The sequence below is a fragment of the Hippocampus zosterae genome, chromosome 7 (genome assembly GCF_025434085.1).
Source record: "Hippocampus zosterae strain Florida chromosome 7, ASM2543408v3, whole genome shotgun sequence".
Lineage (NCBI taxonomy): Eukaryota > Metazoa > Chordata > Actinopteri > Syngnathiformes > Syngnathidae > Hippocampus > Hippocampus zosterae.
Window position 1 is genome coordinate 20,499,935 of NC_067457.1, and position 26,119 is coordinate 20,526,053.

Genomic DNA, 26,119 nt, shown 5'->3' on the forward strand with positions numbered 1-26,119 from the left:
AGCGTGGCAAAAGGCGGCTCTGTACTTATTGGATTGTTTTGTATTCAAGAATTAGAGATATTTTTTTCGGACAAATATTGATTCTAATTATGACTTGACTACATGAGTGGTAGTTAACAACATTTTCTGACTTTTGGGCAATAGCGCTGCTGTCTGATCAGAACTCTTTTCGTAAACAAGAGGACCCCCCTCTATAAAATGGCTTCTTTTATAAAGGGTGTTTCTGATCACAAACATCAGTTCTCTCTACGAGAAAGGAAAGACACTGGGGAGAAAAGCAATGATGTCATAGTTGAGCCAAAAGATCAGAGCACTCAGCTTCCAATTGAATACTGGTGCCCTGTGGGGAATACGTTTATCTGGTCTATTTAAGAATTCTATCGAATTCCTCAATTCTCTCCTTCAAAAAAATCTTAATGGCAGTATCAACAAGCAAACACATTTTATGCTAGTTATTATTTCCCCGCTATTCATTTATGATTGTCTTATTCTTATGACATAAAAAGTCTTATTACCTGCAAATAACAATGTAACCCAGCAAATACACACCATCACATTACAGGCTTTCGTCATAAGAAAACAAACAGAACGACAACAACAACAAACTTTTATTATCTGCTGACATATTTATGCAGCGTTCGTGTTGACCCAGTTTTGTCGTAGTGTTTTGCTGCTGTTGTAATCTGCACCACCCCGACTCTCCAATATCGCGTTGCCATTTTGCAGGTCAAGAGACCCTTCTAAAGGAGCAGTTCATCCCCATTCCATCTGGAAATAGCCGACCACCGTTACATTAGCAGAACCAGTAAATAACCCAGCCGGGGAGAGAGGAGTCTGAAGGTGAAACGGCACCAGCCCGATTCCTGAAAATCGCTAGCGTCGATTTAAAGGTAAGTAACAACGACAGCACTTTATCGTGATCAGTTTGTTTATCAACGAGCGAGCGTGACGAACTGCGATCACTGATAATATGTAAAGCGCCTTGCGCTATGGACGATGTTAGCTCTATCTACTCGCGCGCTGAGTATTTAGTTAACCAAAGAGCAAAACCGGATGCCCATCTCTTTAAATTTCACATGAATGACCCATATTTGTTAACAAGCGATCCGATCGTCAGACTGGCTGTGCGATCATGAGTTTGGTACGGGCGTAAAAGTTTTTTGCTCCAGACATTAGTCGGGTTCGGACGCCATAGGAGCGGGCACCGAAATGGCAGCGTGCAAAGCATCGCAGTCCTGCTGCCGCAGCAAAAATCGCCAAGCTGATTGAAAAAGAACAACGCATTACACTGGCACCACAATCGGTAAACCCGTCTTACCATTGAAGGTGGGAAGTCACAACGCAAACATTTAAGCATCTCCAATTGAATCCAAAGTGTAAAGCTTTGTCTGTTGATAGGAGCACTATTTTGCAGGAAGTTGGCGTTGCTGCGCTAGCTGCGCATGCGCACAATCCCTCCTGACATGTTAGCGTACCCGGTTCCTTGTCGTCTGGTGTGGAAACGTTAGTTGCACTGTTTCCCAACTTTTCCAGACCCAAAGCACAAATTTTACATGACAGAAATCTAACAAAAAGTGTGAACACAGATGAATTGCTATCCAATTGAAGAACACTGATTGTGAGCATATAATGATTTAAAATGATACTTCCAGAAGAATTATTGTCGTCGTAGGTTCTATGAAATGCAAAGCGCATTTGTAGTCTATATCGTATTTGAATTTATTTTCGAAAGAAACAAAATGTTGTGACCACGTTTCCTTCAAGGTACAGAGCCTTAAAAGTTTTGATTGTTTAGATTAGAACAAATTTAATATGAAATCAGAAATCCAGAAAGTTGTACTATGTATTTAAGTGTACTGTACAATTATTATTCAATTTATTTTGAGGGATTTTTTTTGTTAAGAAAAATTGCAATTTGGGTACAGACTTACCTGTCAGAATGAAAAGAACCACTGCATTTATCAAGGAAAAAAACTATTTCTCTAGCGGGCCACATAAATGGATGTTGCAGGCCAGATTTGACCCCAAGGCTTTGCGTTAGACATGTGGGCTCTAAATTATCTGTAGCTGTAAATGTAAGTGTGAATGGTTGTTTGTATACTGTGTGACTGTCCGGGGTTTGTCCTGCTTCTCACCCAAAGTCAGCTGGAACAGGCTCCATTTCATCGTACTCAAAATGGATGCAGGAGCCAGACCAGAAGGGCAATGACATTGATTTCCAGGTAAGAGAATTTATTTGGAATTTCTGACATTAAATTTCAGTATTTAAGTAAATCATGTACAATCATACAGTAACAATGGCAGGAAGAAAATAAATACACACTGGTATACAAAAGAGGAAATTGCAGCTTCCAAATGTGGAAGAAAATGTGCTAAACCTGTGCAGTACTTTTTTACAGCAGGCTTTAAATAAAAATAAAACGCTCACATGCATCAGTTTTTAATATGTGCGAGCAAATAAATCATCCATTTTCAATACCGTAAGACAACTTCATACATTACTATTCCCATTCTGTTGCAAGAGCCATCGATAAATCCTCCATCAAAGCCAATGGGATTTTATTGCACTTTTAAGAACCCTATTAAGCAAAGGGCTTGTGGCTAAACCAAAGATTGCTCCATCCTATTGTTCTTAGTCAAGTTAATGAAGCACTTAAATAAATCAAGATCTGTACAGGCGGGAACAACGGGTCACGGAAAAACAAAAGATATGTGCTGTACGCACGGTACACACGGGTCAGGCCGCCCTGGACAGGCACAAAACATTCACAGTTTCTCTCTACACGATGCGTAAATGCAAAGACATTTTGAACAGGGTTGGAAGTGTTTATGGCAAAACATTCTAGTGAAGAAAATGATTGGATATATTCTTTAGACCTGTTATTGCTGGTTGAATCACATGTTGATGATCTATCAAATAATATAAATCTGACTGCAAGAGTCTCTGCTTGTGAATGAAGTATTTGGGGTGGAGGGCATTCAATAAATATAGGTTATATTAAATCAATGGATACATATACATCTCTCTCTCGATTTATATATACATAGTACACGCTGGGAAATGTTAGCTTACTGTATATGCATATTACACAGGTTAAAAACAGTGGATCTCTTGTGTTTCTAGAAACACTAATTCTCAGGACATGTTAAATATGGTCCCAGGTAAAGATACCGTATGAAAATAGGATAAGAATACAGATATGATCAAAGTTTCCAGACGTGCAATAGCGCATTCAAATGAAATCAAATCTGTGACGGTTTCAGTTCAAGCATACAGTGTATGCAAACATGGAATGAAGGCATCACCCTGATGCGCCCCCGTCAAGCCGAGTGAAGAAAAAAAAAAAAAAGGAAGAATCTTGCAGGCGGAGCCCCAATTGCTTTTTCAACGTCAGGCACTTCTCATTGTCACATCAGAAGCCGTGAGGTCCCGTTACCATTGTGGTGATATCGTATGATTCTGAAGTGCAGCAGTACTTGGCACACTTAGTTTGTTTTAGGTGCTAGAGGCAAAAAAAATCGTAGGGCCAGTGTTGTTGTAACATGAGTCCATCTCAGTGCACGAGTCATTGTAAAAAGCTCTTTCAAGGTTTGACCCTCAGTTGGTCCCTTCTAGACATGCGGCTCCGTGTGGTCCCCGCCGTCAAAACAAAAGTCAATCCAGAGCTCGTCGTCTCTGGCAGAGAGACTGTTGACAAGTGACGCTGGTATTCACAAGAAGGAATGATCTGACGGAGGCCCGTAGGAAAAGCCTGGGAATGCCCCCGCCGCTTCTTTGATACTGCTGGTCATGCTGAAGGGGTCGTTGCTCAGGGAGGAGGACACAGGCAGGTGGGTGAACTCTGGGTCAAAATGGCGGAGGTCTGTAGGGCCACTCTGCAAAAGTCAAGCGGGGCGTAATGCCATTCATATTTGCTGTTGATTGGTGTATTGAACCAAAAAAACTAAATATTGGTATTTGGCCAAATTTTCTTGGTCAGTTGTGTAAAAATGAACCATCACAAACTGCAGTTCAGATTGGATCGACAGCACCTCTGCTGGCAGCTGTCAAGTATTGCACTCAATGTATTGCTACGTATCCTAATTGGCAAAACTCTTCACTATAATTTCATGAAGGACTTCTATCCCACATCCCAACTTGAAATCAATTGAACTTACCACAGAGGGAATGAAGGGCGGCGTGATCTTCTTGGCCATCAGGTCGTCCCAGTTAATCGGCGAAAAGAAGGAGTGGTACTTGAGTTCAAGCTAGAGAGAAACAGATATTTTGATCCCATGCGTCTTTCGCGAATTCCACATCAAGTGTTATCAAATGCAGCATTGTGTGCTTACAAAGTCATCCTTCACGCCCAGTCTCTTGGTACGATCCTTCTGCAGGAGCCCCTCGAGCAACTCCCTCCCCGAGTTGGACACGTTGGGTTTGAGGACAGGAACCTTGTGCAGGATGTTGTTGTACATCTCAGCTGTGTTGCGACTGTAGAAGGGAGGCTGTGTAACGCAAAAGGAAGGATGAAGCATTTAGTTTAATCCAACCCACGCATGGGGAAAGTGGGCACAATCCAATACATAATGTCACTCTTTCTACTTACAAGTCCATAGAGCATTTCATAGAGCACCGATCCCAAACACCACCAGTCAACTGTGCGGTCATAGGCCTGCTTCTGGAGAACCTCTGGAGCCAAATACTATGAAGATTAAAAGGCAAGAGGCATTTAAATTTGCAAATTTTCTGTTCACCGATCGATGGAGTGTAACTGCGCAGATGTGGCTTGTACCTCAGGCGTCCCGCAGAAAGTTGTTGTCGTGCTGTCGGCTTCAAGTCCTTCTTTGCAAAGACCAAAGTCCGTGAGAACAATGTGGCCTTGGGAGTCTAACAGGATGTTCTCGGGCTTAAGGTCCCTGTGAGGAAAACGGGACAACGATGACACAAATATCGTTGTCAGTTTCAAGGCGGCAAACTGAAAATGCTTTCTTGCAACTGTCCACTAGAGAGCGCTGTAGGGTATCTTTTTCTTCTTAATATGCTTACCTGTACACAATGTGCAGTGAGTGCAGGTAGCCCAGTGCACTTGCAATTTCAGCAGTGTAAAATCTGGCCCGGGGTTCCAAGAAGATTCTCTCTCTCTGAAGATGGTAGAAGAGCTGAAAGGACAACAGCTGTCAACTTCTATGACTAACACTTTTTTTTTTGTGAGTTATTTCAGGATCACGTGAGGCGTACCTCTCCACCGTTCACGTAGTCGAGTACAAAGTAAAGCTTGTCAGTCGTCTGGAAGGAGTAATGCAGTCCCACTAGGAAGGGATGCTTGATGTTCTTCATAAGAACGCTGCGTTCAGCCATGATATGCTTTTGCTGGATGGGAGAGAACGGCATAGTTTATTTTCCTTATGGTGGCATTTGTTATTTCGACATCAAAAACGTATATTGGTTCATAAGACCTTCGGAAATGTACTGTACCTCTTTCTTCTTCAGGATAATTTTTTTCTGGAGCACTTTGACAGCGTAGTATTTGGTAGACTCTTTGTGTCGTGCGAGCAGAACCTGCAGAGGCGCAAATGCACATTAGTATTGCTACCGAGGGAAAACAATTTTTTTTAAAAAGCATCCAAAAGAAAATGACCTTTCCAAAGCTGCCTCTGCCGATGATCTTGAGGTAGTCAAAATCATAAGGTTTGATCCTGCACAGGCACATCCACACAAATCAGGATTTTTGCATAATATTCATCATTATCATCATCATAATCAATGTGGGTACTTACTGAGTGTCCTCAGCAAGTGAACTTTGCGCATTTAGGAACCTCTGAAAGAAAAGAATGAGGAAACATAAGTATACGCTGATATTTCCACACACACACACACAAAATGAAAGGTACAGTGAGTCATCAATCTCTGCTTACCCTTCTTTCAGCTAGATCATGTTCGGCCTCCTCATTCTCATCAATCTTCAGGAAGTTGTTGACTTCAACACTGGGGAAAAAAATGATTGGAAGCATTCAACTACCTTTCTCCTTCCCCTTGTAGCAAAGTAAACCTCGGTTGATGTTTTTCCAAGAGCACAAAGATACATTATTTGACATGCTAACTGCACTCCCCCCGCGAATGAACTGGAGACAGGTCAAGTTTACAACCGGAGCCTCGGCATTAACCCGACTGAGCGAAATCTTAAGCGGCTGACCCATGACAAGGCAGCCAAGTAAGGACTCAACCAGGTGCCCTTTTGGAGCATTTAAGGACACAGATTTGATATTTTTGTCCTATAACAGATTAAAAAAACCGAAATGCCTACTCACCAATTTAGCCAACTGCAATGGTACAACCCATAGTATGTTTTAATTTGATTATGGTTTATCTAGTGGGCACCAGGGATTTTCGGTACAGGTGATTATGAAGTGTGCAGGTTGCTACAGGCTCACCATAAAAGGCCTATTCTTACCCCGGGTTTCCTGGACCCAGATTAAGCCTTTCACAGAATGTTCTAGGTGGCAGATTAGATTTGCCAGTGATCTCAATGGACGCGTGGTCAGAAATAACTACAAAAGCTCTGACGGAAGCCCAAAACGCCTCTTGCGTCTCATTCTCATGGCTGTTCAAACCACAAGAGAGTTTGTTTTGTTGTCAAATGCTGTATACTCACTGTTGGCAGATATGAGGGGTTGACACCAGCTTCTGGATGAAGTCATTCAGCCCCATTTTTCTCTCCTTGATGAAAGCTGAAAATTGAAGCAAAGGAGTGTTCAAACGGACTCATTGGTCCCACGATGAGGTACACAAGTTTGAGTTTCATATTGAAAATGCTGCCTTAACCAACTGAGGTATGATATCTGGATTTATTTCTGCAAGCGAGTTCAATAATCCAAAAGAAACACGTCAACAAACAAGACGCATCAGCACTTAAAATAAGAAAAAAATACATCCATAGATTTTTTTTAAATATAAAAAAACAGCATGGTCTTCATAAAAGTAGACTTTTGTAGGCTTTGTTTTTTGAAGGTGTACCTAATGTAGCAGGTGAGCGAGTGGACAATAGACAAAGGACATACTTCAGCATGTCGTAAACAAAAGAGGTTTCATTCCAGTGAAAAGGAAAAAAAAGGTCTTGGTGCAATAATCCGTTGTGTGCGAGGTCCAAAAATCCTTTTATAGGACAGATTTGCGCCGTTCTCATTGCATGGAACTCTTAATGCTGCGGGCTTATTCGTTACGCAAGCTCTTGGATGTATTGGTGGCAGGCAGCCAGCGAAGGATTTTCCATTAAAAAAAAAACAAAAAACAAAAAACTTGTGAACTTGAAAGAGTGCATTTCTGTATGATCTTAAAATGTATTTGCGCATAAAATACAACACTGACACAATACCGAACGCCTTATCCTCCTGATAGGTAAGAGAAGAACGAATGCAGTAGTATTTTAGCAACCAGGATATCTGGGCGGAATTAGAAACCCGAATGAATCAAAATAGGTCAAGCAAAGAATATATGACACGGGGCGGTTAGAATATTTTGTTCGCTCACCGGTGAGAACAGCAACAATTCCCCTCATTTTGCAGTACGTGAGATCGCATCCCGCTTCCGTTACAGCCATGGTGACAAGCCGAGTTAAACCACACCAAAAATTACAAAAAAACCCAAAACAATATTTCCACAGTAATATTTTCAAAGTCAGATGTCGCCGGCTCGCTTTGCTCCAATTACGTACGTAGAACCCAACCGAACACGCTCCACTCGAACTTGCCGAATGCCGACACCGGCCAGCCACCGCATTTATATCAACCACGTGGTGTGTGACGGTTACGCCCATTCACGTCACAACCGTCGCCGTGACAACCGAGGCGGGCGTGACGTCACGGGATTCCGCTGCACCCATACTTCGCCTGCAGAAGGTGGCTCGTGACGAACACACTGCAGAGGAGGACGATGAGGTGGAAGAAGATGTAGGAGTGTGAGGATTTCTTCCCACCTCGTTTCCCTCCACGGCAGGCTGCCACTGACTGCCGTGGAGAGAAAGCTGTCTTATTTATCTCTCTACGGGTGATTGGAGCAGATATTTCCCTAAATGTTTGAAGGCTAGAAACCTTTTGTGCCATTTGGACCGTGAAAAGTGCTCGCAACTCTTGAATGTATCACGGTTGTCACAGATTTCACTCAATTATGATTTGTTTTTCAGTCAGATGGCGCCTCGGTGCCATGGAACATTTTGACAGCGGGAACCGATGCCATCTGACCTTCCCGCATTGTCGCGCATAAGCTTCATTTTTACGTCAATAGCGACCAAACAACGTGCGGTCTAATAATCCTGGATGAATGTAATCTATCGATGCGTCTATACATGTCTCACTTTCATAACTCTTTACATCGCCCTTCGCCGAACCGCGAGGTCAAGGTGACCCTGCCGGGCAAGTCGAATTATATAAATTCAGAGAAATGAGACATGACGCCGTTGCTATGCTAAGCTGCCGAAACGATCGGTCCATCTGTTGTGGATGTGGTCCACTAACCTTGGAAGTTACATAAGTGTGCCATTATGCAAATCGCTATCCCGAGCTTGAGGGGCAATGACGGACGTAGCGAGCTAGCCAGTGAGTCATGCTTTTTTTTTTTTATCCTTTTCTTTGCCTTGAGAGCCTTAAAACATGACACCTGCTTGAAATGTGAATTTCATTCATCTACCAGCGGACAACCCCTTTATGGTTTGTTTTGCATGTGACAGTCATGCATTCATAAACGGAAGCGAGACTGAATGAGGCCTGTAGTACTTGTGTCATGGAAAGAGGAAGTGAAGAGCAGTTTGTGGCATCAAAAAAAAAAAAAGACACTTGCAGGTGCAGCGGTGCTGAAAGGCAATCCGTCAGCGCAAGCCCTCGGCTCTCGTTACACAAAGAAACACGTCAGCTGGGAATATCATGATACCAATCCTATTTGAGGCTTCTCACCTCATTCCTTTTCATTATTCACTCACGGAATTGTTTTCATGATAGTACAGTATGTGCGAAGCCATTCACGACTCTGTTGTTTCCTGTTTTGTATTGTTCATACTGATGTGCAGGAATAAGAAGGTTAAAGCCTCATTTGTCACACTTTATGCTTCGTCTGGAATTTTCTGTCCCTCCTGGTCCAAAACGTTAATGCGGCTCCCGCGTTAGAATAGTTAAGCGCCATTGATCACTGTCAAAGTCTTTCTGTTCCCGTTCCAAATAAGGCAATCGAAGTTGAGTATCCATTGGAGATGTAATTATCTTGAAATGAACCCGTTACTACAGTGGACAGCTTATCGTGCTATCAGGTTACAGGGTGCGAGAAAGGATTAAAGAGACAAAATCAGGATTGACCTCGCCGTTGGAATACTTTCAGAGGAAAGTGCATCATGTTGTCTCCTGCGCTCGTGCTGTCAATTGTCACATGTCACTTTCACAAAAATTGGTTCAGTTTTCTTGCCAGTCTTTTCCGTCTCGTGACTATTGCCTGATAGTCAGGCTCCGCTATCACTTCCCGAACTGCGGTGAAGGATAATAAGAAACCCCCCTCCTCAGCTAACAGCTCCAGTAAAACCTTATGAACTCTCACACCGGGCCTTTCTTATCTCACTCTCGTCTGAGTGAAGGCGACGGTTGCCCTTTTTTTTTTTTTTTTTTGGCGTGAGCTGCGGTCCTTTCCTTGATTGACATTGTCACACCAAATTAATATTAGCACCCTTGCGTTGCCAAACCCAGCGTGCTTGGATTGTGCGCATATCGCGCTGAAGAATGATGCAATTTGTTTGCAAATAGGGGAAACACGTCTCGAGAGCGGGATTTTTATGATCCGCGTTGCGCGTGGTGTGTGTTCGTCCCCCCGTGTTGTTGTTATGAGACTGCAGAAGGTAGAGGGATGAGTCACCCAGGCAAACCCAATTGGATGCTGAGCAGAAAGGCTGCCGGCTAATGACTATCTTAGTAATTTAATCATTTGTTTTGTTTGGTGCAGGAACCATCGCGGCGCGCCTCCGTTTCACGCCCACGCAGTCACGACAGCGATGTACTGACCCCCCCTCACTAAATTTCTGTCTCTTTTCTCTTTGCATTTGCAGTCTCTCATTTTGGAGAGACCGAGGTGGCTGTCCAGCTCAGTCCAGTCTCAATTCACTTTATGAGATATCGTCTGTGCAGAAAACACAGGTAGAGACGTGCAAACGCCAACCAAAGTCATCTGCCGTTTGTCGTCACGTTTACGATTCAGATCGAATTTCAGCTCGCCCTTTTTTTTTTTTTTTTTTTGTCCTGGCCACTTGTTGCCAGGTAGACTTGCCCCCATCGGACAAATGATGACATCATCACAGAAACCGGTGCCAGCCCGCTGTAAACAAACACCAAAATGTTTCATTTTCAGGGGCCTCGCGGATGAAATGAGATGACGAGGCAAAATAAACGGGACCGTTTGCGAGCTGACGCAGGAAGACCGGACAATGCTTTCATTCCTTCCTTGCAGCTACGCAGGTCTCCCGAATTGCCTTCAGCAGAGGTAAATGGCTGATTCACAGACAAGGTAAACATGACTCGGCTTTAAAAAAAAAACATTCACCCAAGGTCCTGTACGTGCGTTGCTTCAAGGCTGCCAATCTAATTCCCCAGACGGTGACATAAAGGTGCACCTACCTATGATGGATTTCTTGCCGGTCTTCATTTCTTTCCCAGCACTATGTGAGCTCTTTCCAGTGAATCAGCAACGGTGGAGAATCTGCCTGCTGCAGAACATCCAGATCCAGATATCTGTGACCGCAGCCTGCGTATCCACGTACACCTCCCCTTCTGTATCTCCCTCTTCCTTTCGATGGCTCTCACTGCAGCGGAAAAGTCCTCGATTTAAAGGCAAACAACTTTCCTCCGAGCACCACCCCTCCTTATTTATTCTTCTCCTTTACACCCTCCGCTTAGACCATGTCGCTGAAACTAAAGATTTGTGACGTGACACCTCTCACCTCATCCAAAAGCCACTATACTGGATCAAAACAAGAAGAACAACAAAAGAAACGGGTGTCTGGTTACGGCTCCCGCGAGTGTGGGAGTCCCTTGGGGGACCCCCACCCAACCTCCCCTCGTCTCCATGACAAGGTAAGCCAGAGAGGAAGACAGTGAGTGGTTTGTGAGCTTTTAATTAGCCACAGTTGCATTTCAATTGCTCACAGCTCATCAGCAACGCCAACATATTCAATCCCTCTGCGGAGTTTTTTCCACCAATTTATCCGGTTTGGCAGTGTGACAAGCTGAATGCCCTCCGGTGGCAGGACACAACAAGTGAGGACAAGCCTGAATGCTGGGTGTCGACGTTAAAGCAACAGGGGGGGAGGAGAAAAAAAGATGGAAGATTTGTGCCTGGAAACAAATGGCACGAACGCAGCAATGCAGACTTTAAATTGAATGACGCCTAAGCAAAGGGAGTTGAAATGATTGAACCAGATCTGAAACCAATGTCGTAACACGGCAGTTATGTCGCATTCGTGCCCAGATAAATGTACGACTGTGACTTATGTTCAGGCGGTTGAGGTATAGGCCAGGCAAACAAGTTCCATCTCTGTTGTTAAGAAAAAAAAATGCCGGCGCACTTTATTTTGAAGACCTGTTTTTTTTTTTGGTCCTAGCGTTGCCGAGCGGACTGGACCAGACCAGCACCCACTACAGATTTTTCTCGAATACAAAGGGAGGCACAGTCATGCTGGAACAGAAAAAGGGCCTTCCATTGTCATCGGAAGAAGGGGACTCAAGCTTCAGGGATTCAGAGGTCGAAGGGGTGGGGGGCATCCCTTTGATTAACCCTTTTCATGCACCAATAATGATAACCTGTAACCTGATAAGCTGTCCACTGTAGTAACCGCTGTCCCTGAAAGGGTTAATTAATCGATTCATAGGTTTTTGTCACACTTGAAATCACTTGAGATTGCACATTTATACTCTCGTTTGGCCTGCGCAGGAAATGAATGAAGTCCGTGATGCACAATGTCCCGGCCCTGCTGATAAACTCCCACATAGGAGTGACTCGCTTCCATGCGCCATTGACGAATGTACCGTAAGTGGCCAAAGAGTGTGTTCTTGAGAAATTAAGTAAAAGCAAAGCTGTTACTTTGGACATCATACATTTTGGGGGCAGGTTGTGACAATGGGCTATGCTGACGACGCTCAGAGGTGAAAAGAGATAAAATACTCGTTCATGTGCTTGTGCGCCGGTTATGTATGACGACCCGAAACAAAATATTTGAAAGGTCAGCGGTACATATAAGCATTCATTTCTTGGCATTTAGATATCAACTTTTTATTGTTATTTCAGCAATAATATAAAGACTTCCATCAAAAAAAAAAAGAAGATAAGATCATAAAATGTTTATTTGTCTCACAATGGAGAAATTTGCAATTCACAGCAGCTACATTTTGATAGGAAGAAAGTAGAAAAACACAAAGTAATGGACAAAAAAAAAAAATCTGTCTGTTAGCAGGCAACAGTTTGGTTTGCGGTGGACAGTGTGAACAGTAGGCCAGGTCGTTTATTTATTTATTTTTTTAATTTCTGGGACTTTTTTCATTGCGACCACAGTCAATGATACAAATTCATCTCTCAGCAGTTGTCATCAAATCATCCAAAATAAATGCTTTCCTTCCTTCCATGGCCTGAAACTGAATGCATTATTCACAGTGGAAAAAAGCTCCCTTTCCCCTCCAAAAAAACAAAAAAATAAACTTGTGATGTTCACAAAAAGGGCGGCCCGGTAGCCAAGTGGTTAGCACGTCGGCTTCACAGTGCAGAGGTACCGGGTTCGATTCCAGCTCCGGCCTCCCTGTGTGGAGTTTGCATGTTCTCCCCGGGCCTGCGTGGGTTTTCTCCGGGTGCTCCGGTTTCCTCCCACATTCCAAAAACATGCGTGGCAGGCTGATTGAACACTCTAAATTGTCCCTAGGTGTGAGTGTGAGTGCGAATGGTTGTTTGTTTCTGTGTGCCCTGCGATTGGCTGGCAACCGATTCAGGGTGTCCCCCACCTACTGCCCGGAGACGGCTGGGATGGGCTCCAGCACCCCCTGCGACCCTAGTGAGGATCAAGCGGTACGGAAGATGAATGAATGAATGAATGAATGTTCACAAAAAAAACAACAACAGGCTCTCTTCTTCTAACCATGCCTATTTTCCCCAATTCAACAGAGTTTCCACCTCGCATATGTTCAAGCATCTCCTCTGCTCCCCAACCGAGTAATCTATCCAAGGCCACTGGGTGTTAAGGAGAACAAAGACTGCGTCTGCGCGCACGAGAGCGAGCAGGTGAGTCGGTCGGAGGTGAGGGATTGAGTTCATGCCGTCTGTACAGTAGGTCACCAAGTGAACATCCCGATCTTGCCAGCAGCTATCTTTAACCTGATTAGCAGCCAGTCATGCTGCATATAGGCGGATCCGTCAGGTGCGCGTTTGGCAAAGCGAGAGAGGGCCTTGTTCCCGTGGAAATTTTCACCGCTGTCTTTGCGTCATGGTGTCATACGAAAACTCATAGAATAGAGCTTGGTCATGAAGAAAGTCAAATCTGAACATGTTGAATGAGAATGAAGGGAGTGACAACGAGGCTATGACGAGAGCTGGGAAAATATCGCCGGGCGCAAAGGATTTGAGACGACACAAAGTTCACTTTCATCTATTTTAGGACGATCTGCTGTCGGCCATCGGTGTTTTTGTTCCAAATGTTGCAATGCTTTAGTTGTGTATCCGATCCAGAAGTCAAATCCTTTTCAAGGCCTTTCACAGCTGATTTTAACACCCTGAAGTGGCTGCCAGTCTTTCAAAAGGCACATAAAGAGAAAGCTGCTCATTCGCACCTCATTGAATTGAATTGGACTCGAAGAGTGTAAATCCGACAAATGCGTGTTGTGTTGTTTCCCTTTGGAGTTATCACATTAGTTGCGTAGATGCTGATGGGTAACGTTGCATGTACTGAGGGAGCGGAGAAAAGAAAGTTGAGATCAGTTGTACAAATGAGGTCACTTCCTTTCTGATTCTAATGAGGACGCACACTTCGGGTGGACTCTTGTAGGGCATCCGGCCAATCTACCCCCAAGGACAGAGCAGGATGGAAAATGTATTGCACTAAAATAGCCCGCTCATACCCATACAATTCACAGAACCCCCCCACCCCCCACCACCACCACTCCCGCCCCTGAGCCAATGTGTGTTGCACTGGTTATAAAAAAAAAACATTGATAACTCAGATACATTGCATCACCAGTGATCACGGCGTCGTCAATAACAGTTTGTACCTGAAAAGTTATACAACAGCTCATCTATACAACAGCTCATCCCCCGCATTTATTTCACATTTCAAATCCGTTTCTGCTGCGGCCATGTCAAGGACGCCTCTCGCGCAGCAATTTTGAAGGGGATGAGAGGGAAGTCAGCTGGTGTTCACACCCACAACAGTGCAAACCGCCCGAGTGCGTTTGCGAAACATCAAAACTTGGTGCATCCCCCCCACCACCCCACTTTTTGACGTCATACGGTCTGATTGTTCGATCTCTTGTGAATGTCTGTACGCAGAATCCAAAGACCTTGTGACAAACGAAAGCCTAGCATTTTCTTTGAATTGTGTCGATGCATGGCCGCGTCCATTCTTGACTCAATGTACTCTCGACAGCTCGCCTGAGGTGCTGCCCTCCCTGAATTGTTTGAACTCCTCACAACCGCGAGCGAGATTCTTGTTTTATGTTCGAGGCTCTTTGGCTTACACTCAGCTCATTCTTTTTTTTTTGTTTTTTTTTTTTTTTGAATGTATACGCCGCAGGAAGAAAGTGGGGTTGCATAAGAAGTGAACTATTCTCTCGCAGAAATCGCTGGTCATTATTGGGGTTGATGTTACTGGAGCATGACTGAAAGTACAGCGCAGGGTTGTCATCGGGACGTGAATGGGTTGCCCGCAACAACGTTCAACTGAGGCTGTTGCTTTTGATCAATTCCACTTGGAAAATGATATCATTCGTCCCCAGACCTGACTTGAGTGTCATGATTTCTACAGCACGTGCTGCGAGGGCTTGCATACCGTACATGCTTGCAAGCCTATGCAATCTATGGAATGTTTTCGCATACCTTGTGTGTGTGTGCGCACTCACCGACCTTAAATTCATGAAGAACACTTGCACAATTTAGACAAGAGCCACGTCATTAAATGTAATTAGACGTCAATTCTCTCGGAATGTGTTCCATTCCTTTGCTTCGGTTTGAGCAGAAACACGCAGCAAGGAGCTCTTGGGAAGTGATTTGGCACCACTGAGTCTCAGTCTGGCTGACAAGCACCAAATATGATTCACCCGTCGATAGAATAACATTTTGCCGCCCCTTCCGAAATCCTCCCTTGATGACGAGTGGAACATCAAGATCGAACAGATAGAGTAGCGTCATTTTGTTTTGGGGGGAATTCGAGTTGGTTCTGCTTTTGGACCGAGACTATCTTGTGAACTGAATTTAGAAATATTTAAATGGACGTCAAGATGGGATTGCATTGTTGAATTTAACATGAGACTAAATCTGGAGGGTGGTCCGGTGGAACCAAAGCAAAGTGTAGTGGAGGGCTGGGCGTGACTTCAGCGGATCTTCAACTGGCGTTTATGCTGCAGGGGAGAGTGTGGCTGAAGTGAAGACTGACGGGTGTGGAGCTGAGACAGGTGAAGTCATTGGGGAGCCGCCCAGCCCACACTGAATTCAGGGAAAGGCAAGCAAAAAAAAAAGAACAAAGGGAGGAGCCGCAAAGTGGAACGCTGAGGACAGACAATGGATTCGAACAGTTTTAGCAGAGTCGAAGCCTGCTTACTCGTCCGCAATCATTTCTGGAATTCCTGATACTCGTTTTTTTTTGCTGGTTCCGTAATGCTGAAATGCAAGATGGAATTAACGCGCCTTTGGCATGAACCCTTTCATGCACTCTGGAAGCTGATCACATGATAAACTGTCCACTGTAGATGACGCTGTCCCTGTCCACTCACAAAATTCTCCCCACTTTGCCCTGTCGGCTGTACTGCTTCTTATGTAACAATTTCAGAAAAGTACAGCAATTGAATTACTTTGATGCAATATAACGGGTCAAGTGCTCCGGCATGATTTCCATTAGGACATTTTAGCTAAGTGCTTGTGCCCTGTTTCACGGATCGCAGTCATATATCGATAGAAATAAATGCCGGAAAGTCGTGGAGATTCCATTGTGAGGTCAAGAGAGGGTCATTTAAAAGCCGACGGCTTGTGTGGGTGTCAGTGCACTACAGCTGATGTCTTGAGTCAAGTAAATCGAGTTATAAAATACAAGTCCCGTTTTTTTTTAAAGGCTGTGATGACCTTTCAAATTCCACGTGTCATCCATTTCTCTTGTTGGGCTTTTGTTCATATAAGTTGAATCGTAAATGCAGAGCGTCATACTTTTGTCCTTTTGTAGGTCAATAGTGAAAACTCACGGTCGAAAGGAGTCTTTATGACATATCACTCATAAATGAGCTCGTGCAAAGTTCAGGTTACGTACGAGCCGGCTAACAAAAAATACTGAACTCTTTGGTTGTTGCGGCCTGGCAGCGCGAGGTCATACTCGATGTTTTGAGACTTGGCGTATGCACGTTTCCTCTTGTAATATCACCTCCAGTTAAACCCTGCTGGTGCGTCAAGAGCTGACACACAGTTTAGTAGGTCGGTAAAAGCGTGGCAAAATTCCGACTTTGATGAATAGCGCAGCTATTGTTGTGCTGACAAGGGTTTTCATAAGCCCTTGTGTTTCCTGGCAGCTCAGGGATTCCTGAGAAAAAAAAGGTACCACTATTTCCAAACAATGCCAAGTTTGTCCGGGTGCGTCTCGTGAACACCCATGTGATTTGTTTGACCAGTGAGGGAGGAATTTTCCACTGCGTCTTTACCGCGGAGACCAGATTTTCTCTTCCCCTTGCTTCATCGACGCTGATGGCGATTGGCTCACTGCGGTGCATGTGTACATGTTTTCAAACGCAAATGCGCCTGCATGAGCGAGTTTGTTTGCTTCTTGGAACCGCAATTTGCAGATACATGCACGTCCATATCGTAAATATTTGCTCTTTCACCGGCTCAATTAACGAACCTGTCAGGGTGGCACCGCGTTGACGCCTTACTATTGTTGTAGCTCGGGAATGTAATTTTTTTTATTACATTTTTTTAACCCATTCACTCCCAAAGACGTTTTTAAACGTCTTTTCAGACTTGGTCCAGAATTGGCTGGTACTAAATAAGTTAATAAAGTTTGAGACTTTTTTTTATATATATGTTGATACCTTAAAAATGCTCCCATATATCTATAGCTGACTTATAATTTGCACTAAAGTATGCCCGCTCAACAACAGAGCCCTAATCCTCTTTAATATATGCTCGGCAAGTTGGAATCCTGACTTAAACTCGCGCGTCGCAGCGGAATGAATCATCCCTTTTCTAAACTAAAAAGATTTATAACAGGCATGGTTTAAGCTGTCGATGGAAATCGAATTTAGAATGTAAATCAGGAGGGGCACAGTGTGAGATCTGAAAAAAAAAACCAAAACACTTCAACACCGAGAGATTGAAAAAAAAAACCCAGACGTATTTATGTTCAAACGGTATTGATCTGAAATGCGCTTCAATGTTTGCCAACGCATGTTCTTTTCAAAATTTTCAAAAGCCACGTTTGTTCGATGAACCAATTTTCAAAGGGCTTTTTCACTGGCTGTGGCCTTCTCGCTATGCTGCTCGCAGACACTTAAAAGCCCGTTTGCCGACTATCTCAGCTACGGTATGTATGTCTTTGAATCACATTGTTTGCTCTTCTCGATGACCCTCACAATAGCAACATTCAAGAGGAGAAGGAAGTGGACATCCAGCCCACAGCTCGTGTGACTCCACGGGCCATTCGAAAGAACAACAGCTTTCCTGATATCAAAACCATGGAGCCGCACGTGCCTTCATCATCACGTTCGCCCGATGTCATCACCCGAGTGGATATTCTGAGGAGAATCAGAGACAGAGACGCGGGATTTGAACAAGCTGCCGACGCGCCGTCGTGTGTCAGCGCTCTGCGTGAGTCCACCGCACACTTGAATTTTACACTCGTGGCAAAACTTTAGCCACATGCATTCCAGAGCAGGTCACATGAGACGACTTATGCTAACATCCTGCAAGACAGTTATATAATGAGATGAGCCCCCCCCCCCCCAAGCCTGCTACTCCCCGTCCTTGTGTAACCTTCTTTGGAAACTTCAGTCAAAAGTGACCTTTTGGGCCCGTTAAGCTGGAACAACGCTTATTAGCAGCATGATGGAGCAGTGGTTGGAACAGGAGTGATGCTTCAGCTGTCAGGTTTCAGAAAGGATTTGTGCATTGTCACTGGCATTATTTCTTTGTATTAATTCTCCCCCCCCCAAAAAAAAAAAAAACCCAAATCAGTCCCCTTTCATCCTGGATCTTAAACAGCAGATAAAGCGTTGCAGGGGAGGGATGATACGAGTGCAGGAGGGATTTAACCGGCTGCTTAATCATGAATGGATGAATGAGCAAAGGAGTTGGAACGAAAGGAAGGAGCACAAAACAGGTCTCGTGTTTTATTTGACCCAAATCCTGTTGAAAGTCATTTATAAGGTTTCACTTCTGCAGCAGGATTCAAATGTCACTGAATACTCAGAAGTGATAAATATGGAGCAGTAGAGAGAGAGAGAAAAAAAAGCCCCCGGCATTAAAAAAAAAATTTTTTTTTACAAATCTGAAACAAGTTTCTGGTGAAAAACCATTTCAGAGTCAAGGATAGCTCAAAGCGCCGTGGGGAATGACACAACCAATGAGGATATTTGAGTCGTTTCAAGATTTTCAAAAAGAGAATGAAAGAAATAGGACATGGCTGAAGGCACTAATCAAACATTAATCTACAACGAAAACCACGCAGCTGAAATGTATGCCTCCGAACAGCACCAGGTCCAGTTTGTTTGGTTCCGACTCGAGCTGGCGTGAAGGGCGTTCCCCTCCAGCAGGCGCACCTGTTCTTGTTCCCAATCAAAGCCTAGAATCCGTTTTTTTTTTTTTTGTCGTGGATTTTAGTGATGTGTGTTTGAACTCTTGCTATTTCGTCGTGCATTTGGGGGGTTTGTTGAAATTTGAATTCAATTTGAATGCATTTTGGACTTCTAAAATCGGGCGACACACAACTGGAGGCAAACATTTGAGCAATTTGGACAAAACAAGTGTGTGTCATGTTTCTATAGAGCCTAATCGATGTGCCTCTGGCAGAATTCCGAGGTCACAAATTACTCCGAGCAGCTCTTGCGCCACAAACATGGCCGCCTGCAAACATGTTTGAAGTCTAATTATAGCAGATCTCAGCGGGCGCTAACTTCAGACATCTGCTGTTATTTGCTTTTCTTACTCGTCCGCTGCTGGGAAAAGACCCCCAAGGGAGACAACCTCACTTCGAGATGACACCTTGCGTTTGACCTCTTGCGTCACTGCCCACGCGATAGTAAGATAGCGAGTGTCCTTGCGGCGCGGGTTTCACGCCGGCGCAACCCAAAACTCTAAGCGCGTTGTTAAATAAATACTTCTCTTGTTTCTTATTGTCCCCTGGCAAAACGAAACTGGAAAGCGTGTTCAGCAGTCTCTCAGCTCACTTCACCTGAGAAGCTAATTCTGTGTGACTTTGGCTTCAGATAACGGACTTAAAGGCGTCTTAGTGCGGCTTTAGCCGTCTCTTCAAAATTAGCCTTGTAAATCACCAAGTCCACCAATGTTCCACCAATCCACGTTTTCTGCTTAGTCATTGGTATTGTGCTCACGTACAGTATTCTTCTCTCAGCTCGGATTTTATTCGATTATGCTGCTGAATATTTGAAGCAGTTCACGATTGAAAAAGAGTTTTGGAGTGACGACAATCATTAGATGAATCAGTCGTGATGTGTAAGAATGCGTTTTGTTTGGTTGCAGAACTCTGAGCAATCGCTTGGACCCACAACATAAGGGAACTAGTTTAATAACTGTTATTGCGGTGAAATTAATTCAAATTGTACAGTGCACTCCGCTTAATAGAACACCGGTTAATAGAGTAATCCGCTTAATAGAGCAAAAGGCTCTGGAACGGATTTGCCTAATGCAATTTCCTATAAAGATACTCCGCTTAGTAGAACAGATCTCCGCTTAGTAGAACAGGCCGTAAGCAATGAACATTGTAAACTAGTGGTTTTCGAAGTGTAGCTATCGCGATACTGTACCACTATCGCGAGAAAACGCGGTAGTTCTAGCCGTATACAGTAACAGGTAGCACGCGTCACTCCACACATAGACACACGCACGTCACAATGGCTTCAACTTCATTCAAGAGACGAGGGCTATAAGAAGGACATACTCAGACGATACGATGCATTGCCGGATTCTCAGGTACGCCCGCGGTTTCCAGGACTTCCCTCTTATCCAGCGCATTGAGAGGGAAGTCAACCGCAAAATTACGGACTCCTGTTTCCAGACAAAAGTAACGAATTTTTTCTCGTGATTTGAGATGTTTGACTGAAGTTGATTAAAGTTGTTGTTTTGTTGTTTGATTAAAGATATGGACGTCCACAGTCGAAATATCTCTTCTAACTCGTCAGCAGGGGTTTTTCTGCGTGCATAACTTGGTCGTCGACGTGTCTGAAGGTGTACCTAATAAAGTGTCTCCGGTTAATAGAAACTCCGCTTAGTAGAACAGAAGCGCTTCGGCCCAATGGTGTTCTATTAAGCGGAGTGCACTGTAGTAAACTACTCTTGACTTCCTTCCTTTGATTTTAAATGTCTTCAACTCTTCAACCCGCCCCCTTCAATTGAAAATTTCCCAAATTCTTTTGTTTGTAAACCTCTTTGAATATTTTATTTTTAAAACTCCTTCAGTACCAGGCAATTCCAGACCAAGTCTGAAAAGACGTTTAAAAACGTCTTTGGGAGCATGACCGTGCGGTCCCGGTGAAAAGAATGAACTCTCCCACCCCACAGTCGACAATGAGTATACTGTAAAAGGATTAAAATCCATCAGCGGAAAATTCTCTCTGTGACCATTAGCAACAATTAATTGATTTTTCCCAGTCCGGCCCCTGTGTAGATATGGGCAGTATGAAAGCCCCAAATGGCTTCGCTCCTAGCAGGAGATCGAGCGGTTATACCGCGGCCAAAAAGTTCCAACAACACCCACAGGTAGGCCGAGAAACAGACGACCAATTGTAACCCCCCCCCGGTTGCACATCAGAATGTTCTGTCCCGGACCTCCTCCATGTGACGTGACCCACTGTGAAGCTGTGCATTGTGGGACCTCTGCCTCCTCATATCTACCTCACAATTACTGCCTGTCTTATGCGGTCACAGTCATCGAAAGACGAAAGCTTTTTTTATTTATTTATTTTTAATATGTTACAGGATCCGAAATTGAAATACATCATGCCCATAATAATACAGTTTTAAACCTGTCTGGAGTAGATGTAGAATATTTAATGTCTAATGTCTAACTTGGTTCAGTCTCACTCCTGGGACACTTAAAATAGAAAATTGAGAGTATCGTTTCTGGATTAAATGTCCCAGCCTAATCAGTATGGGAGCACATGATGTAACTGACTAATTGATTTGGTTTTTATTGTGTCATATGCAGATAAGCGCTCGCTCTGACCTCGGGATCTTTCGACATATCGCGCTTTGTAATGTTCCATCTGCCCTGCATGTGACCCTCAATGAGACAAAAGTCACAAATGTTCTAGAGCCACATTCGGTATTCAATTCTGCTTGCACACAAAGGTGGGAAAAATACAACTGCAATCAATACCGGGGTTTACCCCCCCCCCCCCCCCGAATTAGCAAATGCAGGGCAAAGTGGAAAAAGCCGTAAAACGTGACCATAAAGCAATCCGCGTTAAAGTGGCGAACTTTTGCGAAAGATGTTTGAGCAGGGTACAATATACGTCTGATAGCTCATCATAAAAGCACTTTTATTGCTTAATAACGGCATGTTCCATTTTTATTTGCTCAGGAACAAAACATTTCCTGAACTACTTGTACTCCCCCCCGCAAAAAAAAACCTTACTGGTAAGAAAAAAAATTCCAGGACTTTAGATTGGGAAATCCAAACAAAGCATTGTAAAAGTCAAAGTAAAACATTTTGCTTAGTCATACTCCTGACCATGTCTTAGTCTGAGGTTATTTTAAAGAAGATGATGACACAGGAAATTGGGAACGCCTGAAAGATGCATTTGCTCGTGACATCCGTAAAGTTACTCCATTTATTAGCCACATCCGATTTCTGGCTTGTGCAGAGATAGATTTTCTTTTACCCGGGTGACAGGGCGTTGATTGAATTTGTAACGGCCTGATTGATATTGACCGCAAACACAAAAAGTAATTTTCCTCTTTGGAATCAAATGCTAGCAAAGAGCAAGTCTGAGGCAGTCAGTCAAATGCACCTTTCGGTATGATTTAGTGCTGTTCTATACGTACACTGCAAACTACAACGGCAGTCATGCATATTCTGATGCTGCTTGTAGTGGAGAGCAGGATATAATCAGGGTGTACCTAATGTTGTGGACATTGAGTACAGCCAGCAAATCTCAAGGCTGATACCGAATAGATAAACTGTGTGAAGCTGGCGGGATACTTTGGGGCCGCCAGCGCACACAACATGAAGTTGAAGGAATTTTCCATCTCGCTCTTGTGGCCAGGGATCAGGTGAAAAGGATTATGCGCTCATTATCCCTGAAATCAGAATCAGGGGGCCGCTTATCTTAAAACGTTACTGGTCAAATATTGGCTAGACGCACTGCGGTGAAGTTATTGCATTTTGGAACCCTGTAGTAAATATGTGGCATAACCCGTTGAATGAAGAATAGCATTGTGTTCATAGAACATACGCATGACGAGAATACCGACAGCATGCGCGCGTCTGATGACCTTCCGATCAAATATTTGTTTGGGGGCTGGTTTTGTGCAAACAGGGGCGGGCTGTCCGTGTTTTTCCAAATACATCGAATGTCAGCTGAGCAAGTGGTTATCGTCACTGTCGGGAAAACAATGCGGTAATTGATCTTGAAGCTGTTCCTCTATGGCCTTCATTGTGGTGCACCAAAACGGTGTGAGTCACGGACCACGAGTACCGGGGAGGAGGACGCTCCAGAGCTGCCAACTCCCACCAGCAACGGCTGTCCATGGCGTTATGAAAGCCCTCCTACATAGGAATTGGTTACCACAGCCTAAATAATATTATGTGTTTTTTAAAAAACGCATTGTGTTCAAGCTTTGGTCACACAGATCCCATGTTAACGAGGCTTACCAAACATGTTCACCTGTTTTTCTCACTGTACAGGACGACTTTTCCAGTTTGAGTAAAAATAAGTGCAGCCGTCACGTTGCGCTGGAAGGCACGCTCAGTTACCGACCCCTTATTGTTTTTCGTTTGTTTTGCATTCATGACGTAGAAGTGTTTTTCCTGGACAAATATTTGTTGTACCAATGGCTTTTTACTGCGTCAGCATAGCAGGTCCGTCGTAAACCGAGAACACTCCGGTCATTTACGGCCTCCCGTGTCTCATGAGTAAGCCCTCCGCATTGCTTGACTGCCCCCTGCTGGCAGAACGGTAATGTTACTTAGATATACGTCACATCCGGCTAATCTTTATGTTCTTTCCTTGTTGTACGATGGCGAGTAGTGAACTATACTTCACGAATCCACTGTCATCCTTCTTAAATTATGACATTTTTTACGTTGTTTCCTTTCAGGAGTAGAAACTAACTTTAAAGGTATGTGAAGCGTAGTTGTATTGTTTTATGTAGTTGATATGTGCCCATCCGGCGTGTACTATGCTTGCCGACATAATCAAAATGAAACATGGCTGCAGTTTTTCGATTTGTATTTTGGTGTGTTGTTTCACACTGACATTTTTTCAGCAGACGACTAATACCGACGCTGACTGGTAAGATAGTTGTCCTTGTTTGGATGTGGCAGGGAATCGTGCAGTTATTTTTTTTAAGTTATTGAAATGGCAGTTTGGCATTTTACAAAACAATGTATGGCTGCAGACCTTGCATCGAGACTCAGCCTGCGTTGGCTCTGCTCTTTTTATAAGGGTCTGCTAGAGAGATGTTTGAGGCCGTTTGAGGCCCTGTTGTGGAACAACACATCGGGGTTATAGGTAAACCTCCTACAAGCTCTAACCCGTTCATTGTTTTGCCTGAATGTTGCTAATCTGTTTTTCATGTCCATGTTCTTCTGTTTTAGGACTGTTTTCCATGACTGAAAAGGCGAAACGATGGCCGACCAAGCTCACCCCTCCTGACTGACATTTGGGGACTGGTGTCGAACTTGTTGGGGAAAAAAATTGAAGGTTTGTATGAACCAAGACATGGCAAGTCGTCACAAGACCAGTCCTTGCCAGGGCGTAGCACATCAAATTTAACATTGCGCTATATGTTACAGGGTTGACGAGGTGCTGTAACCGCCTGCCATGTTTGCAAGTGACCTGTACGACATGTGTGACGAATTTGGACGAAAAGCACAAGAGTTAGGTTGGTATTTGTCAACACATGCGGTATTGTGCGTTTGTTTTTATCCTAATGAAATGATTGCTGCAGACCTTCCATGGAGGACTGAGCCTGCACGTGCTCTTTTCTTTCCTAAAGTGTCTGCTAGAATGATGTGAGGCTGTTTGAGGCTCCGCTATGGCTCTTCACAGTGGGGTTATAGGTAAACCTCCGACAAATGTGAAGCCGTCTAACCTTGATGCGTTCGATTTATTGTCTGGTGACAATAGACACGTTAAAAGAGCAACTCAATGACCAAAACGGTCACCGTTGTGAAGCCGCAATAACAAATGCTTGATGTAGTAATGCTTTTTTGTAATGACTCATCCTGAAAAGACAAACTGTAGTCTGGTGCCCTCTAGCGGCAAGCGAAAAACATTGAATCCGCAACATTCATTTCCATAGCTTGCTTTCAAGAAGTTGGTTTACGAAATAAATGCTTAGTATAGGCACATAGATAGGTTGAAGCAAAGCCTGCTTTGGAAATGCATTTCTCAACTGATTTGAAATAATAACAAATGCAATAACAACCTTTTTCCCCCCTCCCCACTGTCTTTTTCATTTTCAGACAATGGTGCAAAACTCCCAGCGGTGCAACAAAAGCTCTTTTGCTTGGATGTGAAGTGCAATACAGTGAAGTGAGATGCATAGAAAAGGTCTGTAAATATTTAATTTCAGCTGTGAACGAGACTATTTAAATTAAAAAAGGTTTTATTTTCAATGAAAGTGTGGTCTGGTTTTGTGGTGCAAACTTATCCATCATTTGTATTTTTGTTTTTGCTTGTTTGTTTTACTCCACCTTTAAGACCTTAACCTTTTGTGACATTTTTTCCCCGGTGGTGTGCTGTACTATTTTTCAATTGCAATATCATATTGCTGTGACAAATTAACTTGACAATTTTGTACAGGTCTCCTGCCAAGATTTGCTTGGTCACCGTTCTGAGCAACGCCTCACTGAGTACCGGTACATCATGTAGACTTAAGTGCTCACTTGATATGTTTCCATCATTAAAAAAAAAAAAAAAAGCACATGTGATCACAAAGTGCCCTACTTTCCCCGAAATAATAAAAAAAAGCCTAACCTATTGAAATTACTTTCAAGAAAAGGTCAAGCAGTCTGCCCCCTCACCACAAAAAAAGTGCCTTTCATAAAACTCGTCTGATAGACAGTTCTGATGCTTTTCAGGAAGAGAAGGCACAGAGGAGGATGCAGAAGTTGGGTTGCTCTTCAAAGATAACCGCCCGCTGTTTATGTATTCCCGCAGATGTGTTTTTAGGCAACAGGCCAACTGACAGGATGACGCGCTGCTGCTCGCAGGGATGAGACTTTTCCCCTTTTTCGCGGAATTCCTCTTTTTTCCCCCAGTCAAAATGGACCTATTTTATATTGTTCTGAATCCGTAAAAAAAACAGATTTCGTGAAAAAGCTCGATGTCGCCGGTAAAAATCCGTGTACAGTGTGTGACGATGTCATTCTATACGGATCGAGAGGATGGAAAGCGTTAGAGTCACTCAACCTCGGAGAAACACCGACATTTCTACTGAAAAGTAACTACTCGATCTTAAGCGCTTTTCGACAGCCTG

The 26,119-nt window shown here is 43.8% G+C and overlaps 3 protein-coding genes across 17 annotated transcripts in view; 1 reads left to right on the forward strand and 2 right to left on the reverse strand.

Annotated features, from left to right (window-relative positions):
• eya3 (EYA transcriptional coactivator and phosphatase 3) overlaps nucleotides 1–1,462 on the reverse strand; it is a 10,549-nt gene extending 9,087 nt beyond the window's left edge. For both annotated transcript variants that reach the window (XM_052071452.1, XM_052071451.1), the window contains exon 1: nucleotides 1,319–1,462. The gene's annotated coding sequence lies outside the window, so the exon portion shown is untranslated. The remainder of the gene's footprint in view (nucleotides 1–1,318) is intronic.
• Nucleotides 576–25,261, forward strand: LOC127604434 (uncharacterized). Of its 13 annotated transcripts, XM_052071463.1 has the most exons (12): nucleotides 828–890; nucleotides 2,142–2,222; nucleotides 10,062–10,149; nucleotides 10,361–10,492; nucleotides 10,906–11,082; nucleotides 11,669–11,758; nucleotides 11,939–12,034; nucleotides 13,157–13,281; nucleotides 17,817–18,046; nucleotides 24,234–24,339; nucleotides 24,432–24,520; nucleotides 25,104–25,261. In XM_052071463.1, exons 4-10 carry the CDS (start codon nucleotides 10,382–10,384, stop codon nucleotides 24,293–24,295), a joined length of 891 nt encoding a protein of 296 aa, XP_051927423.1. In that variant the 5' UTR covers nucleotides 828–890; nucleotides 2,142–2,222; nucleotides 10,062–10,149; nucleotides 10,361–10,381; the 3' UTR covers nucleotides 24,296–24,339; nucleotides 24,432–24,520; nucleotides 25,104–25,261. The 13 variants fall into 13 exon arrangements, 1 of the variants encoding a protein (XP_051927423.1); XR_007963313.1 differs by having other exon boundaries at nucleotides 576–890; nucleotides 10,361–11,082; nucleotides 11,610–11,758; nucleotides 11,939–12,038; nucleotides 13,157–13,273; XR_007963314.1 differs by having other exon boundaries at nucleotides 576–890; nucleotides 10,361–11,082; nucleotides 11,610–11,749; nucleotides 11,939–12,038; nucleotides 13,157–13,273.
• si:ch211-195b13.1 (STKc_SGK domain-containing protein) lies at nucleotides 2,212–10,776 on the reverse strand. 2 transcript variants are annotated; one of them, XM_052071456.1, is made up of 13 exons: nucleotides 10,627–10,776; nucleotides 6,636–6,711; nucleotides 5,899–5,968; nucleotides 5,761–5,801; nucleotides 5,622–5,679; nucleotides 5,459–5,542; nucleotides 5,222–5,353; nucleotides 5,030–5,142; nucleotides 4,776–4,899; nucleotides 4,590–4,685; nucleotides 4,333–4,488; nucleotides 4,159–4,248; nucleotides 2,212–3,876 (listed from the first exon to the last, which is right to left on the reverse strand). In XM_052071456.1, exons 1-13 carry the CDS (start codon nucleotides 10,652–10,654, stop codon nucleotides 3,712–3,714), a joined length of 1,233 nt encoding a protein of 410 aa, XP_051927416.1. In that variant the 5' UTR covers nucleotides 10,655–10,776; the 3' UTR covers nucleotides 2,212–3,711. The 2 variants fall into 2 exon arrangements, with proteins under 2 accessions (XP_051927416.1, XP_051927415.1); XM_052071455.1 differs by lacking the exon at nucleotides 10,627–10,776 and adding an exon at nucleotides 7,511–7,736.
• Nucleotides 25,262–26,119: the final 858 nt, after the last annotated feature.

Excerpts from the sequence above, each read along its gene's own strand:
- si:ch211-195b13.1 (XM_052071455.1), bottom strand. The coding sequence starts at position 7,580 with ATGGCTGTAACGGAAGCGGGATGCGATCTCACGTACTGCAAAATGAGG. Across the intron at positions 6,712-7,510 it reads AATTGTTGCTGTTCTCACCG|CTTTCATCAAGGAGAGAAAA; the intron begins GTGAGCGAACAA and ends TTCAATTTTCAG. Across the intron at positions 5,354-5,458 it reads TTATCCTGAAGAAGAAAGAG|CAAAAGCATATCATGGCTGA; the intron begins GTACAGTACATT and ends TCTCCCATCCAG.
- LOC127604434 (XM_052071463.1), top strand. The coding sequence starts at position 10,382 with ATGACGAGGCAAAATAAACGGGACCGTTTGCGAGCTGACGCAGGAAGA. Across the intron at positions 13,282-17,816 it reads GAGAGCGAGCAGGTGAGTCG|CAACATTCAAGAGGAGAAGG; the intron begins GTCGGAGGTGAG and ends CCCTCACAATAG. Across the intron at positions 18,047-24,233 it reads GTCGTGTGTCAGCGCTCTGC|GACTGTTTTCCATGACTGAA; the intron begins GTGAGTCCACCG and ends CTTCTGTTTTAG.